This window comes from Drosophila melanogaster, chromosome X (assembly GCF_000001215.4).
Source record: "Drosophila melanogaster chromosome X".
Lineage (NCBI taxonomy): Eukaryota > Metazoa > Arthropoda > Insecta > Diptera > Drosophilidae > Drosophila > Drosophila melanogaster.
This window is the reverse complement of record NC_004354.4, coordinates 8,778,024-8,795,400: the sequence shown is the minus strand read 5'-3', so window position 1 is coordinate 8,795,400 and position 17,377 is coordinate 8,778,024. Positions and strand designations below refer to the sequence as shown.

The window sequence follows — 17,377 nt, the reverse complement described above, 5'->3', positions numbered from 1 at the left end:
TGTTATAACGAAAAACGGCTTCATATATCGATATATCAACAAAAAAAAATGCATTATTGATGTATAAAAAAAAAACACAGTTCTTACTATAACATTTAACAGTCGCCTAATTGCTACAGGTCTTATTATATAACATATATGCAACTTGCATTGTATATCACTATTTGATTATCGACTATCCGTTGAGTTTTGGCTCACAAGAATTGGCCAACTTATTGTATTTAGCAGAACTACCCTTTCCCTTCTTTCCAGCTCGGCCATTTTTGTCATGTAAATTTTTGAGCTCTTGTTTTCTTTCGTATTTATATTTTTGCAACACAGACAACCAAGAGCCAAGGGGAAACGGGGGGGTGACGGCGATAAGGAGAGAGTGGGTCTGCGAGAGGAATACGCCTCCTTTTCTGTAACTCATGCATATAAAGTATCTGCTAGATACACAGACGTGAAGCCAGCGAATCGATGGGCCTGCGAGGAAAGGGGGGCGGGGGACCGGGCCTTTTGGGGTCTGAGGTGAGGCCTTTGGATGTAGATAGGCGGCAGCCCAGAAGCCATCGTCTCGCATCATGAAATTGTTTACTTTGCCATTATATTCCATCCACCCCCGGCCCCCAAAAACCGGCTAAAATAAGGGGAGTGGGAAGTTTGGTGGTAAGGGAAACAAAAACCAGAGGCGGCTGAAAGAAGACCCCCTTGCTCGTCATTCATCGAATCCTGGCCAATATCGAAGGTACTAGCCCTTAACTTACTTCATTTTGTGCGCCTTTTCCTCTTTTGCTTTTTCGAATTTATTTATTGTTTTTTTTTTTTTTTTTTGCAACTGCATACTGGCCTCTTTCATATCTGCTTGTGTCCAACGACTTTGTTTCTGCTTTTCTTGGTATTAAAATTCAGAGGCCTGAGATGAAAAGACATGGGGATGAGGAAAATGACGATGGGTATATTTAAATGCCACATCCTTTTATCGGGAAAAGCGGTGCAAGGAGCTTAAAGGGTTAATCTCTTGCGGTGAAACTGCTTGAATTACTCTAGTTTTTTTTTTACAGGCTACTCAATGGCGCGATTAGTTATTGTTTACCGAAGTTGCCGGAATAAATAAATACAGAGTTTTTCATTCCCTTCCTTCCGAATGTTATAGTTTCTATTTTAGAGCTTCTTTCTCCCCATATGTACATATCCATATCTTGGCCCCTGGTTTTTCACCTTCTCCAGACCCATTTAGCTATTTTTAATGCAATTCGTTGCGCCTGATTTGACAATTTTGATTGCATTTTCCACTCGTTCCCTTCGGTAGCTCGCTTAACCCATGTCTGCCCACGCTTTTGCGCCCCTCTCAGCCTTTTTCGTATATATGCATGTAAATTATTCGGAAATATCAAAATCCATAAAGAATATTAAATGTTGCGTTTGCTTCGAGGCTAAAGTTCAACCGCTTCGTTGCGGCTGTCTCTCTTTATTTCTTTTTTTTTTTTTTGTATATTTTTCTCTTTTTCTGATATGCTTGAAATATTAATATAAAGCTTAACACCTATTTCTCTACGTTTTGTTGTTGTCATCGATCCGCGCTCGCGTTGAACTTGTTAACATTTTAATTACATAATTAGTTGCGATATTAGCAAAATAAAGCAAGAAACAAAAACTGTGGGCAAGAAAAAAGAGAACAAAAATGTAAATAAATAAGACACGACAAAAAAAAAAAATAATAAAAAAACAGAATATTAATGAGATTTTATGGCACATAATATGGGTTGGGTACAAAGAAACCTGAACGAGGGTAGTGGGAAGATTTCACGCTTGTGACTTCGGCATAGTTGCAAAAATGTTGTCAGGGGTTAAAAAAAAAAGAAGGGGAAAATGTTTAAAAGTAAAGCACTGCTTGAGATCTATATGTGATATATGTGAAATATCAGATAAAAGATACGATTTGCCCACTAATACGTTATCAGTTGATGTTTTTTTTTTTTATTCCACACTCCCCCCGCTTTTCTTTATCTCAGCATTTTCCCATTTCCATTCCACTTAAGCCATTTGTTTGGCTTTTTCCTTCTTTGGCTGCTGCATTTCCATTTGGATTTTTGCATAAGATTTGCCAGCACCCACAAAAGGAGGAGAAAAACATGGCTTGAAGTAGAAACAGCAGCTGGAAAAAAATGATTGCGATTGAGCGACGGTTGCTGCTGCTGCTGCTGCTGCTGCTGGTTTGGATTTTCTTTTCTTTCCCGTGGCTTTAACATTTTAGTCACGTTTTCAGCTGGGCCATGGGGCGGGGGGCGGTGGGCGTGTCGGAGGGGGGATGCAAGAGGCGGGACAGGGGGCGTAACCAACATGGCGCAGCAAGTGCTTTGGCAAAAAGTTGAAGCTGATTTTTATTATTTCTCCTTTTTTCTTGTTTTTTTTTTTATTTTATTTCACTTTTTTTTTTTTGTAGCTCTGCGTTGATGTCGAACGAATTTTTCACAGTTTGTGGCGCAGACGACAATGGTCAAAAGTTTGTTGTGGTTGCTTCTGTGGCCATTGTGCACAGTGGGGTAAATAATTGAAAGAAGTGCGGATGCGGCGTTCAAAGTTGAAATAAAATGGAAAATCCGTTGTAATTTCGAAGAGTTAACGCTTCTAGGAGCAAATAATTCCATAGATAAATGCATTAGATTCATTATTACAATATAAGCAAAATATTTCCTGGCCTTATTTTTTCTAACTTTTTTCTTATTGACGCCTATCAATAGGCCAACTGTGCGTGGCTTCACTGTACTTTTTGTGGTCGAGCTGCAGCATCAACAGCAGCTGGGTAGCCGAGTTCAGTTCATTTGTTATTTTTCTACAGCCCCATCCTTATATTTCTTTTCCTTATTTTTTGTATTTTTTTTTTGTTTTTGGGCTGGTCTTTTGGGTGTTGCCAGGAACGGCCCAGCGAGCCATGAAGAAGCTGCTGCATTATAAATGCAGTTAGTCTGTGGATTGCGGAGAAGCTGGAACACAATTATATAGCTACACAGTGTGTGTCTATGTGTGTGTGGTGTGTGTGTCTGTGAGCGCGGAAAATGTTGTGCAAAATGCTTTGTACGTGCTTCGGCAGCAACTTTGCACTTTTCTCTCCGTTTTTTGCGCTGCGGTCAATGGCTGCCGTACAGATCAAAAAAAAAAAAAAATGTACAGCGAAAAAAATATAAAGTTAGTTATAGAACAAAAGAAAAATAAGTACTCATAAAATAGATACCATTTGTATTTAAATCTTTGGCTACAAGTCGACTGTAGTTCCCAGTTCTTTCGCCCTGAAAATCAGCTTAAAGTCCCCCGATATATTTTCTTTCTCTGCCGGGAAACTGGGAAAGTGGAGAAAAGAAGAGCGAAAAATCCAGGGTAGAGAGTGAGTGAGCGCCTAGAGCCGAGACATTTCGCTTCGTTCCAGTAGCAGGGCAATTTTTCACATCGTTACATAAATTTCAGCGCAAAATAAATGGCCAACGGTAGCCAAAAGTGCACTCAACAATATTTAAATTGCGACACTTAAGCGGCAACAACAACACCAACAGCAGCAACAACGTTGTCGGCGTCTGCAAACAACAATTTGTCGCTTTTTAAAAACGCGCCAGAAGGCACGAAAAATAAAGTCCAGAGAGCCGTCAATGTGCCGGACACAACTGACAGACCAGACGGTCAAGAAAAAAAAAAAATGTATATATATTTAAAAATTGAAGAGGAGCCCGAATAAAAGCGCCGAAAAATTGGCAAAAGACAGCGGAAAGCACAAATTGCTGATAGATTCGGGCGGCTTAAATGCCACAGAACAACGAATTAAAAATGCCCTGAACTTTGCAGGAAACAAAGCCTCTTATGGCAATCTATTAAGACCACAAATATTAAACAGAATTAGTCTCAATCTTGGTGTCTTGCACTTAGTAAGACTATCACTAACATGGTGATCAGGGAACTTGCAACATGCACATGAGCAACAGCACGCAGAACATTTAACCCATGCTAGCAACTTGCAACGCTTTTCGCCTTTTTTGCGTTTAGTTCATTGAGCCTCGAACTTAAAACCTGAAGACAATCGCCCTCTTCTTCTTCATTTTCTTCATCAACCTCCGCCTCCTTCTCCCGATGCCCCGCGTCCCGCCCATTTCGTTCCGTCTATAAACGTCTATAACCTTCATTAAAAATTGTCTGCAGCGGCATGAAATGATTGATAACATCCGTCAATTTTGACATATGCGGCAAGGTCTGGACTTGAAACTTGCAACTTGCCACTTGCGATGATGTTGCCCGCTTCTGCTGTTGCTGTTGCTGTTGCTTTTGCTTTTGCTCATGATTTGCTTGTGCTCGTGCTTTTCTGCTGCTTTTGCTTTTGCTGGCGTATTCGATGCGATGGATGTTCGTTATAATTCTTTGCTGTTCTTCGGGCTCTCCTTTTTGGTTTTGGGGGGCTTTCTGTTAGCGAAAATGAGTCAATTCGTCAATCAATCAGTGTGTCAGTTGCTCATTTATAATGGCCAAGCATGCTCGTGTTATATTTTTTTTTCTTACCAACTCATCCATCCACGGGGTTCATTCATTCATTTGGCCAGGGTTTTATCAGTTCGCTCGAGGCAGTGGCTACTGTCGGCTCGGTTGCACGGGGCGTATGAGCAACAGAAGGTATAAAATAAAACAAAAAAAAAAAAAAAAAAAATAAAAAAAAAACGTGAGGAATGGTTTTGGCATAGCAGCTCCCTAAGCTTTATTAATGTGGGTCATTGTGGGTGGGAAGGGATGGTCATGGAGGCGGTGGGAATTTTTCGGGAGGGCTACGGAATATGATATATTTCACTGGCAGCAGATCCGCACAAAAATCCAGTTCGTCATCCACCTCAATTTGTCTTCTGGTTTACGCTTGCCTTCTCCTTAACATAGCTTCATCATCCGAGTTCCTTAAATATTTATGTATTTGTTTTGGCAGCTTGTAGCGCTAATTATCAAATATCTTACATTTTTGTTCTTTAAAGTTGCACTTTCGTATTAAAACCTTTATTTGATATGGAAAGTGCAGTGTTTTTTTTTTTTTTAACTCGGTTCTTTTTCTGTACTTGCCTATCGAGTTTGCCCATCTTCTTCGTTTTTGGTCGGCAACCCTCCCACTTCCTTTCGCCATTCATATTGCCCTTCCCCTTTCCCCTTCCTTCTGCCTTCTTCCTCTTTTTCTCACCTTCACCGCCTCTTCGCCCCTTGCTGTTCGAAAACTTTTTGAATGAAAACAACATTTTCACACACAAGTTTGCGTTTTATTTGGACTCTCCGCTGCTTTGGCAGCGTCCTAAAAAATTGTTTTTTTTTTTTATTTCTGTTTTAAGGTTCTTCCCCCTTGTGTTTATATATGTTTTGTGCCTGGTCACGCCCCCAAATCGGCCCCACCTGCAAATGTTCCACAAACGAAGACAAACGCTGTTGCGTCGTTTGGGAAATATATTTCTTTTAAACGATATTTTAGCCTCTTGCAACTCCATTGACTGATTGACTGCGAAAGGAGGCTGTTTTTTCTGCTCCTTGTTCACGGGCTTCTCCTCCTTTATCCAATACTCCTCCTACTCTCCATCCTACGCCTTCCCCCCCCCCCATCTTCACTCATTCGCCCTCCCTTTTTTTTTGCGACTCAAGTTTCTCAGGCCTCGGGGCTCCATTTTAGCCTGGCCACTATCATTATACGGTTGCACTTCTCTCGATTCGCATACAAATTTGTATATATCATATATTATATAGGTATAACTAAATATATATACCAATATGCGTGTGCCACGCCCCCACGAACGCCCTTTTGTGGCAGAACCAACGAGACTGAAAAATGTTTGATTCACAGAAAGTTCACTAGATAGTACAATATTGAAATGCTCGCATGTCATAGTCAGTTAAAGATCGTTAAGTACGTAAATACTTAATACGCTATTGAAAAGGGCTAATGAGCTTGGACCAATGGAAACACACAAGCTGATGGAAAGTGGTCAAAGTGGGAAAATAGTTGGAAAAACCGGATGTTGCCATTCCCCGCTGGCAGCCGGGCAAATTTATCTAAGTGCAAAATGCAGAGTGCAAATTGTAAATCCTCAAATGTTTGCATCCGTCCAAGGCCACGCACCTGGGAATTGCTCATTTACAGGTGTGCTACCTGTGTGGGTGAGGGGGGGGGGTGGTTGGTGTAGTGTGCGGTAGTGTGTAGATGAGTATGCGTGCGTGCCCCACACACATGTGCAAACTTAATGAGGCAAGCAGAGCGAGGTGCTAATTTGCGCCTCGAAGGATTTTCCGACGCACAGTTGAGTGCGCCCACATCGCCCCGCTCTCCCAACGGTTTTCCACTTGAACTGACCGCCCAACGCATCAGAATTTCCACAATTAAAAGGTCACTCGAGGTCAGGCCACTAATCGTTTGGGAAATGATTTTACTATATATTTACACAAATTAATCTTTTTTAATTTTTTTTTTTTTTTTTTACCAAAAACCAGGTCGCAGTGAACCGCCGGTGGGCGTGGGCGATCCCTGCGCCGGATGCAACAAGCCCATCCTGGACAAGTTCCTGCTGAATGTCCTGGAACGCGCCTGGCACGCCTCCTGCGTCCGCTGCTGTGAATGCCTCCAACCGCTCACCGACAAATGCTTCAGCCGCGAATCGAAGCTCTACTGTCGCAACGATTTCTTCAGGTGAGTTGAAATAGCCAATTACAAATGCTAATGCTAATGCTAAATCGCATTGTTAGAGACTTAAATCCCTGTTCACCTAGGCGTATATAAATAATTTCGCAGAAAAATTCTATAATCTTTACATACACCAAACCTCTTGTCAATTTAAATCCACGCTTCCAACTGGAATCGCTTAAAAGACTAGAGCTCAAAGCCAGAAATAGAAATAGAAACAAAGACGTGGACAAATCAAAACCGAAGCAATTAAGTCAAGTTGGCAGTCGCGACTTTTGTGTTCCATTTGATTTCATTCCGTCGTCAGCTAATTGAAAAAGAAAAATCGACGAAATGGCGAAAAAAAATCTCGAGAATGGCTGGCGAAAGCAATTAACATGCAAAATACCTGAGCAAATCAAAATGAAATCAAATCCACCGTGTGGCCCCTTGCAGTTCCTTGATTCGCTAAAAAAGGGTGCAAAGTACAGGGGGGGGGGGGCGGCATAGGACCTAGGTGTGTGTCCCATCAATCAGCGCCAGTTGAAAAAGGTTAACAAGTGACGGCGACAGACAAAAGCCATTCCATAAGCTAGAATGGTTCGAAAAAAGGGGGGCAGCAAATCGAATGGATCGGGCTTGAAAGGCATTCGAGATAATAAATAAAAATGAAATGAAAGGACTATTGTCAACTATAAGCAAGCGATGAGACTTCAATTTCAACAAACTTCAACTATCGGGAAAAAAAGGATTTTGTTGGGAAAAGGTGGACATCTATGGGAAATACGAATTTATATCTTAATTGTTGACTAGCAATGTATCCATGGGCATACGCAAGCCGAAAGATCTGTTTATGACTTTTGTATCCTTTGCATTCTTTCATTGAAATTACATGATTATTAATTTATTTTTTTCCGCCCACAGACGTTACGGCACCAAGTGCAGTGGGTGTGGCCAGGGTATCGCGCCATCGGATCTAGTGCGAAAGCCCAGGGACAAGGTCTTCCACCTAAACTGCTTCACCTGCTGCATCTGCCGCAAGCAATTGAGCACAGGTGAGCAGCTCTACGTGCTGGACGACAATAAGTTCATCTGCAAGGACGACTATCTGCTGGGCAAGGCGCCATCCTGCGGCCACAATTCGCTGAGCGGTAAGTTCTGGCCTATATGCCTGTGTGTAGCAACGTAGTTTTAATCTACAATTTATGAATGCCTTTATTTTAAATTTAGTAGAATTTTTATTTTTTGGGCCACTACTTGGCTGCAATGTTTGGGGATTGCAGCGGAGTCCGGCCTAATCAGGCCACCATAAATTTTCCGGACATCCCAATTGGGGCTCATCTTTGCTAATGAGAGCCACACCATGGGTCCAACCGCTCTGGCCATTTATATTGTGGCATGGAACCTAAAGCCCCTCACGTATCTGCAATTCCATCAGCAATAAATACAAAATTACGCATACGACACGTGGAACGCTTTTGGGTATATTTAGGCGCAATTTGTGCCACGCGTGTTTCTGGCCAAAAATATTTTAATTTCTGACGCAGTTTGTCTATTTGTTTGCACTAATTGTTTATCGTTTGCCATAGAAATATTTGCCATTCAAATTACCGTGGGAATAAAAGAAAATGTTCCCATTGTTTCGTTGTTGCTGTAAATGTCGTTGTTGCTGATTGTTGATTTTTCAAGCGCAGCTTTTTGTTAGGAGGTTTTTTCTTTTTTATTATTTGTTTGCACATTTTTTCTGTTGTCTTTGGTAATCCCGGAAAAGATATATTTTCTGCACTTTTGCGACGCCCAAGAAAAGCGTGCAAAAGTCATGGGCTAAATGCTTGGCAAATATTGACACAAATCGCATAAATAAAACAAAGGCATGCATAAGATAATAGTACACATGATGGGGAGGGAATTGGGAAAACAAGGACAGTGAAAGTTGCAGAGGGAAATTAAATTTGGATAAAATATTCTCTCAGAATTGTATATTCGTTTTTCGTTGGCTAAATGCAAAATATAATTAATATGATAACTCAGTCGATGTTAGGAATGCTTTTCTAACATTATTTTAAACCATTCCTGCATTTCCTGCTAATTTAAAAATTCCGTTCCAGCAAAATTAGATCCTTTAAAGGTTTTTCCTACCATAATTCTCACATTCCTTGCGTGGCCGAAAAATTCAGCAAAATGGCGAGAAAAAGGAAAAACTGAAAACGCATTAAAGCCAAAAGCAGCTGCAAAATGGAGCCCCTGCCTCTTTGCCTTTGTTTACCCTTTTCACTCGACGGGCAAAGTTTTAAAGGATGTGTGTATATATATGTGTGTGTGTGTGTGTGTGTGCGTTCGAGTGCGAGCAAGGGTTAAGCTTTAAAGTTGGCAGGATATTTATTTGACATTCGCCAAGTTTTTACTGGCCAAAAGCGGCAATTAAAGCCTTAAAGGGAGTTGTCATTAAATTTGTATCATGCAAACATTTTTCTACATACAAAATTCAGAGACTCTAATGCTTTGAGTATTTGAACTCAACTTTTGGACTTTTTAGCTTCCTTCTTCATCTCTCTCTCTCTCTCTCTTTTAATGGGCTGAACTTTATTTTTACCATCATTTTCGTTTAGCTAAAGTAACGAAAGCAATAAATACGTGGAAATTTGTTCGCTTGTTGGGAAAGATATTTTCGTAGCATACTTAGCGGCGTTAAATATTTCAACGCTGCCATTTTCTCTCCCTTTCCACGGAGAAAGAGAGCAACTGTGCGACGCGAGAGGTTGGGGTTGAGAGAAGTGTAGAAAGACGGAGAGCGGCGGCGGCGGCGGCGAATGAGAGAGCTTCTCTTCTCATCGCAGCTGCGCATTTGCGGCGGGCGCTAGAGCGAGATGCACGATGGCAATGTGACGTCGTGCTGTCGACGTCGACGCAGGCAGAACAAAATGGCCGCGAGCCCCAAAAAGTAGGCAAGCATTTTCACCCGCTCTCTTTCGAACGCTCCTTCTCGCTCTCTTTTCGCAACCATTCATAATCCAGCCAATAATTCAACAATAATTATTATTTATTTCAGTTGGAATTTTTCTCAACAATTTCTTAAAGCCACCACAAAAAAAAAAAAAAACAAAAAATGCAGAATAATGAACAAAAAAAATTGCAGGGGAAAACTCTGCTTGTCTTCTGCCCAAATGGCTGCAGCGACGTCGACCGCTCTGCTGCGCCGCAGTCGACAGCGACGTCGGTCCAAAAGGAGCGCAGGTCATTAATGTTTTGATTTTAATTGCGTTAATTACGTGCAACGGATTTTTCACTTAGCCACAACACGAGTCCCACCACACAGTTTATGCAACTATTTCTTTTTTTTCGACAAAAAAAAAATGAAGAAGTGTCAACACATCAAGTATACGCCACTTTGAAAACTCCACTGCAGATCAAAAGACAAATGAAACACAACAGTTTGTAAAAGGAAACGTGTGACTCTTTTTTTTTTTTTGTTTTTGCCGCTTCGACGCGTCAATTTATTGCTTGTCATATAAATTAAACTGTTTGCTGTGTGATAAACAACAACAATGAATGGCCGGGCAGCGGCGGCGTAACTGAGGTAATAAATCAAGCAAGAAATAAAAAACATTACAAAAAAAAAAAAACAAAAAAACGCAAGGAAGCGGGGAACACAAAGTGCAATGAAGTTGAAACTTTTGAGATAAAAAGAATGAAATGGGTTCTAAAAAAAAAATAAATAGCAAATAGACCTAATTACCAAGTGTTTGCAAGTTCCCGGTTCATAAACCAGTTAAATAATCTTTTTTGAAAGTTTCAAGGCTAAAATCTTTAGATTTGTTGAAACCAGATAACCACTGTTGACAATTTAAATAAAAGGCAAATAGCTGAAAAAAATAAGCAAATGCTAAGAGGTATTTAAGCCATACATTAAAGCAATTAATACGCAATATTGAATTAGCCAACTTTTCGTCATTTTCGCCCCCACTGTAAACCCTAAACTTTGTGAGTTATCATCAACACTTCGAGTGACTTACGGCGCTCGAACATAAACATTTGGGAGTCCTTCTACATACATACATATGTGTGTATGTGTGAGTTGCGTACTTAATGACCCTTAAACGACCTTAACTCAGACTTGGCCTGTTGTTTTTGAGGGATTCTGTTGTTATTTTTATGACGGCTGAAAACAAAATTTTTATGAACCCACACAAACAACACACGTTCTCCTGCTTTATTGTCCTGTTTGCTTTTGTGGTTGTTGCCGCTTTTGTTGCTTTCTTACGCCTACTTTTTTTCCGGCTTTGTTTTGCTGGCCAAAAGGGTCAAAGGCATATGGCCAAAAAAGTCTCTAAAGTTCAGCTCATCTCCCACTGTTTATCGTTATCTTCTTTGCAGCGATAAACAGCTGTTGTTGTTGGCCTTTTTTTTTTGGTTAAAGCCAACATTTAAAATTAAAGTTGGACCCAAAGTACGAACTCTTAGTCAAATGTTTATCATTTTACAGGGTGCCAACGTGGCGTATTAGTAATTTCATATTTTCGGTTCGAAATGAAGCCACTAATTTAAACTGAAATTTGAAAACACATTTATTATTAACTATCTGATTGTCTGAGAAAACACACTTTATTTGAATGGGTAATGGGTAATATTATATAGCATAAACCTTGGTAACCTCAACCATTTTACTCCCTTAAAGTCCGTTCGACCACATGAAATATACCGCAGATTTACGGTTGTCATTTTGCCGGCTGGTCACGTAATATAGTACTCTTTATTCTCGATGGGACCCCGTTGGTAAATCGCTGGCTTCATCTACGCCCTTGGCCCCTTGCCACGCCCCCTTTTGGGGGCATCCATCCTCACCCCTTGATACGCCAACAGCCTTGCGGTTGCTACTTCTTCTCTAGGAGTTTTTTTATTATTTTTATTTTTATTTGCAGTTTCAGTTTTTGCAGCGGTGGCAGTTTTTGTTCAGTCAGTTCGGTTACATGACTTCTATATGTATGTACATATTCGTACACAGCAAAGAAAGTATTATATTATATTATAATAAAATCAAATGCAAATATTATGCAAGTAGATTTTAAGAATGAAATTTCAAAAAAGAGTTTCTATAATATCCTTTATTTCCAGCAAAAGTTTTCGAATTTTTGGGCTTATACATTGTGGTTCACTACGTTTCTTTGTGTGTACATATATTTACACACCAGCTATATAAGTATTTATATGTACTATAATTTTTTTGTTTTTTTTTTGGCCTGGGGCTTTGCAGCTCGAAAAGTTTATGGCTTTGGCTGCTGCGGCTGCCTGTGGTCCAATCTGTTTCCCGGAGAGAAAAAAAAAGGGAAAGAACCGAAGGAAAAAAGTAAAACCGTTAAAGTTTATTTGACATTTACTTGGGCTATTTTTTATTTTTATGACTCTCTGGGTTTTTACTTTTTGTTATATACACGAGAGTGACCACAGCCCCCTCCTTTTTTCAACACCGGACTTTCCCTGCGTCTTTTTTTTTTATTTTTTTTTTGTTTTTAATGTTTTTTCTCTCACTGTATGAACGTTGGGATAATAAATTTGCGGCTATTTTGGGGCCACGAATTTAATACTTTACCGATGTGCGATAAAAAAAAATAAAAGCCCGTACCCGGAGCGAACCAAAAAACTGGTACCTTCCTCTTCTAACGCCTTTTCAACGCCTTCGTAAATCATTTGGCCAAGTGCGTATGTGTTGCCAACTATTTTCCATAAAACGCGGCTTTGATTTGTGGCGACCACAGGAAAAGTCCAAATAAAAATCCAAATTTATAACGCCCAAAAGGTGGAAAGGCCAGTAGACTTTTGGCACTCACTGTGGCGGAAATGTCGCCATTTTTAGGCGGAAACAGTGGAGAAAAAAGGTTTGGGCCAAGTTCATAAATCACGAGCATAATAATTCAAAGGTATTATTGCTGGATGTGGATAAAAATAAATGCCTAAATATAACGAGGGATAAATACACAAGTTAATTGGTTGGGAATGCCTTAAAAGCACCATTTATGGTATTTAAGTAAAGCAATTTGCTTTAGTTCCTTTGTTAATCTATGGAAATACTTGCCGACGGTTTTTCTGATTCAGAAGAATCTCTTCTTTTCTAATACTTATGTATCTTCTATCCGCCGTAATCGATTTTAAATTCAAATGTTCAACCTGTCGCCGGACTTGTAACTTTTCAAACACCACCCCCCTTTTCTGGGTAATAACTCTTCCCCACACACGCACACACACATTCACTTGTTATTGTTTATTGTTTATGGGGCATTTGTTGAACGACTTGCGCGCCTTAATGACAAAACTCGTAAGGCTACGAAATAAAATGAAAACGAGGCCCAGACGCTGCAAGGAAAAGAAAATGGTGAGAGGGGGGTGGGGGGAAATAAATAAAAAGGGTCTTCTCAGCTCAGCGTTTTCAGCATTTTAATGTCTAACTAAAGCGAGCCCGGGGGGCCAGTAGAGGGTTAAGGGGCCAGTCATTTGATGATGTGTCGGGGCAAATTACGAGAGGCGTTAAAACTAGAGCAAAGTCTTTTTGACTCGAGTGAACTTTAGTGCCGAAAGCGGACTCGTAACTTGTCCCATAAATCTCCAATCAAAAATTGAGTGTCTCTTTGCTTTTTAGGGGGCTAACTTGATGAGCAAACAAAATCAAGTCCCCTGATAATGACAATGAGAGAAGTTCAGCTTCGGTTTCAGTTTCCAGTTACCAGTTGCCAGCCAGTCGGTTTCCACTTGGCTTTTGTTTTTTTTTCTTTGATTTTTCCTTATTTGGCTCTTTTGGTGGATCTCCATAAAAGAGCTTTAAGTGCGGCACTTTAAGGAGCTAATTTCCCAAACTCTCAGCTCTAAACAACTGAGATTTACGAGCCGACGAGTTAGTACACGGAGAAAATTTGATTTGGTTTCCAAAAGATCGTGTAATTGTTAACAAAGTAAATAGGTTGTTTCTTTTCCATACATATATATATATATATATATATATATATATATATATATATATATCTTGATATATTTTTTATTTGGAATGTTCTCTGCGCTCTTCCCACTGCGCTTTTTTCCATGTGTACTTAGAGCCCCCAACTTCTTGTAATCGTGTCATATTTCAAGCTTGGCCAAACATTTTCACCAGTCAAAAAATAGAGTCGGAAAAGCGCAGAGCAAAAAAAAAAAGAGGAAAAACCTTTCCCAAACCCCCCTATCACCCCTAAAAAAAGGGGGGGATTGGAGGGAATGGTTGGGTGGCAGAGATAAGCGTCGACTGCGTCGCTGGCAGCACACACAAAAAACGGGGGGGGGGGGGAGAAAAAAAAAGAAAGGCGGGCCTCGGGCCAAAAACCAAAGGAGATGGCAACAAACGAAATGTCCAAAAGAGGGATGGCAATAGCAGGAGCGAAAGCCAAAAGATGGTGAAGTGGGGCTGACAGTGGCTGGTGTTAGTGGGTGGCTGGGTGGGTATGGCGCTTTTGGGGGTGGCTTGCTTTGGCGGATTTCGCGTTGGCGGCTGACTAAAGAAAACAGCAGCCGCAAAAAGCGAAGAAAAACGAAACAAAAGGCGAGAGGAAGCTGCAAGCGAAAAGGGGCGAAGCCGTGGCGAGGAGTGGAGAGGTGAAGCAGTGGAGTGGGCGGGACAAGTGGGCGGGGTGGGGCATTCGAGAAGGACTTTATTCTGAGGTCGCACAGCACAAATCCAACTGTCGAAACCAAAAGCACGCAAAGCTTCACAAAAACTGCTGCAGGTGGCATTTGCCAAGGAAAGAGACAGCCGCAAAAGAGTCTGGGGGCGTTAGAACGAGAGGGCGACAGCATTGGGGGTTGGCATCTAAGGGTGGCCATGCCAAAATGTGAATTGAGGTTATGTATACAAAACGGAAACGGAAATGTGCAGAGCTTTGTGTGCAAAATGATGTCTGCCAATGTAGGAGGCAGGCGGGCCAAAGAAAGGCGCTTGGGTTTTTTCATACAACCACCACTACATACATATATACATATATAACACCACTGGCTTAAGGCCCCTTGGAAAAGCTTAGAACGGCGAAAGATTCCAAGCACTCGAAATACACGAAATCGATTTCGATTCTCTCGTTTATTTTATTTCCCCTCTCTGCCAACTCGACTCGCAAATAAAACACAATGCCATACAAATACCGAAAATGGCTGGCACTTTAAGCTTAAAGTTTCCTCGTATTCGCAGTGAAATTTTTTCACCGAAGGGGTGGCTTTTCCTTATCTCGCTTCGCAGATCTTTGCCATTGGCTGCGTTCCTTCTTTCCATTCCCTTCCTTTTTATTTTTGCACACTCATAATTCATATTTGTATAAATATGTATGATATATGTGGGCATATGTTCAGGGGAGATAACTGACTGAGTGGCAATGTATGTTATGGTGTTATGGTTTACCAAGAGTTTTTTGCGACTGTTTTCGGGTTTTGAAGTAAGAGATACTCGGTGGATCTTTACACAATTGGTTTTTCATCTGACGAATTTTCGATACATAAGCACAGGTACCCATAAGCGCGATAGAAATACGAACTTGCCCCGATCTTCGGTAACCCAGATAAAACGCACCTGTAACCGCTGAAGCGAAACCATTGCAGCATAGATAAATTCCGAAAACCGAAACCCGAGCCCACTTGTCGGGGTCACCATGCCGCACCAACGTTCTCCAAAACCTTTACTTCGAACCTGTTCCCAATCTCGTGTATATTTTACGAGTACTCCCAATTCGAGGCATGTTACTGTTTCTGTTCTGTTTCAGTTTTAGGTTTTAAGTTTTCTATCTCAAAAGCCCGCACTTGGGGAGCAGTTAATGTTTATTTTATTTTTAGTTTGGCTTTATTTTTTACAGCCACTTCGGTGCTAGTTTTAATGGCCTTTTACTGCCGAAGCACTTTTTGGAGCCTGACTTTGGAGTCACAGTTGTTGCGCCGCGTCTCTTTTCTCTGCGCTTTTTATTTTTTTGTTCCTTTTGTTTTTTTTTTTTTTTTGCTTTTTTTTGTTTTGCGCGCGTTTTGCGTAATGCGCGTGAAAATAAAGTTTTTCGCTTGAAAAAACGTTAAATAGGCGGCTATAAATGACATAACAAAACGGCTACAGCTCAGGACCCCGAAGTTTTCCACATTTTCACGCCTGACTCACGTTTGCCAATGAAAATGACTCAGTTTTCAAGCGGCGGCGATTGCAATGATCCATCGGATCTCAGTGACTCAGTTTTGGCCGGCAAAATGGCACAACGCAACAACGCTTTTGAAGAAATATATACAATATATATATATATATATATACAATATATATATATAGATTTGTGTGGGCCAGGTGAAAAGGGCGGGGCAGTGGGCCACGCAATGTGGGTCAGGCGAAAATGCATTTTCCGTCTAGAGAGAAGTTTTGCCTTCATATTTCGAATGGCTGAAATGCGAGATCAAGTGTAGATTGCGTCTGGGAGTAGGTGCTAAAAAGATGAATGAACCGCAAACGGTGGAACTAATGAATCACTTGAAATATGACTTTTAAGATCGCTGAAACTGGGCTTGCTACGAAGATTTATGGAGCGCTGACCTTAAAGATAAATTACCATTTCATAGAAGTGTCGCAAGGAAGTAATATCTGAACTATCAGATTTGAGATATTTTTAAATGCAAAGGAAGTTAAACTACTGCAAAGCAGCAGCTTGATTTCCCACCAATCTAGTTTGCATTAGCTCTAGATGCCACAGCCATATCTCATCACCTGCTGTTTGGATTTTAGCTCCCCTTTTTTTTTTTGTGGCAACTTACTTTTTAGGTTGGCGCCCACTTCCCACTCCGGTTTTTCATTCTGCAAACTGCAAGCCAACATCAAATGCACAATTCATTTGCGCATAAATTTGCGCAGATTTTTACAGCTGCAGATTGCGACTGTGTTGGAGTGGGGGGGGGGGGGGGGGGTTCGGTGTGGCAATAAAAAGGGGCAAGCAGTGACAATTTCTCGGGCTCCGCCAGATTCCTCAGTTCTCGCGGATGCCCCAAGCGCGGTTTTTGGCCCACGCCGGCGCTATGCAAATGTCACAAATGATAAACGCAATAAGCATAAATAAATAAAGGTTCCGCATATCCCATAAAGTATCCACGAGGAAGATGGAGTGCGTTTAAAAATGTTTAAAAATCGGTTTGGGGGAAAAAAACGGTTGGTGGGATAAGGGGTAAGGGTAAGGTGAAGGGTAAGTAAAAAGGGGGAAATGATAATGCAGGCGGGCTTTTGTTGCTGCCTTATTTATTAGTGTCACAAATCGTTGGAGTTAATGCCTGTTTTCGTTTTATATGTGTTAATCGATTTGTTGTTACTCTTGTTTACGGCGAGCATAAATTTATTTTCTTGTTCGCCACTTCCAAACAAAATTTGAGTGTGATTTATAATTTTGAACTTTGCTCGTTTTTCGGCATTTTCTGCATGCAATCCATCAAAAGTTATAACAAAACCCAGGCTACAAAATAACAAAAAAAAAAAAACAACAAAAAACACGAGATACGTGGATGGCGGGCAAAAGAAAAACATGTCAGAAATCTAGCAAAGAAAACAAAAGCAGAAATGCTGACAGACAATTTATGAACAAACAAATAAAACAACACAGGGACACATAGAAAGAGATGGCCAACACACGCCGCAGAGGGAGAGGGAGAGAGCAATAGCCGGTCCGGAGGAAAATTCGCTTTGAAATTGATATGTTTGACAGCGGGGCCGAAACCGAAATA

General features: G+C 40.9%; 1 protein-coding gene across 2 annotated transcripts in view; it reads left to right on the top strand.

Annotated features, from left to right (window-relative positions):
- Lim1 (LIM homeobox 1) overlaps positions 1-17,377 on the top strand; it is a 49,266-nt gene that overhangs the window by 10,404 nt on the left and 21,485 nt on the right. The window contains exons 2-3 of one of the 2 annotated variants that reach the window (NM_132277.3): positions 6,472-6,667; positions 7,565-7,791. In NM_132277.3, the coding sequence (NP_572505.1) occupies positions 6,472-6,667; positions 7,565-7,791 (423 nt within the window). Of the gene's footprint in view, positions 1-6,471; positions 6,668-7,564; positions 7,792-10,047; positions 10,218-17,377 lie in introns of those variants that run through there. The other variant, NM_001272429.2, reaches the window with a different exon arrangement.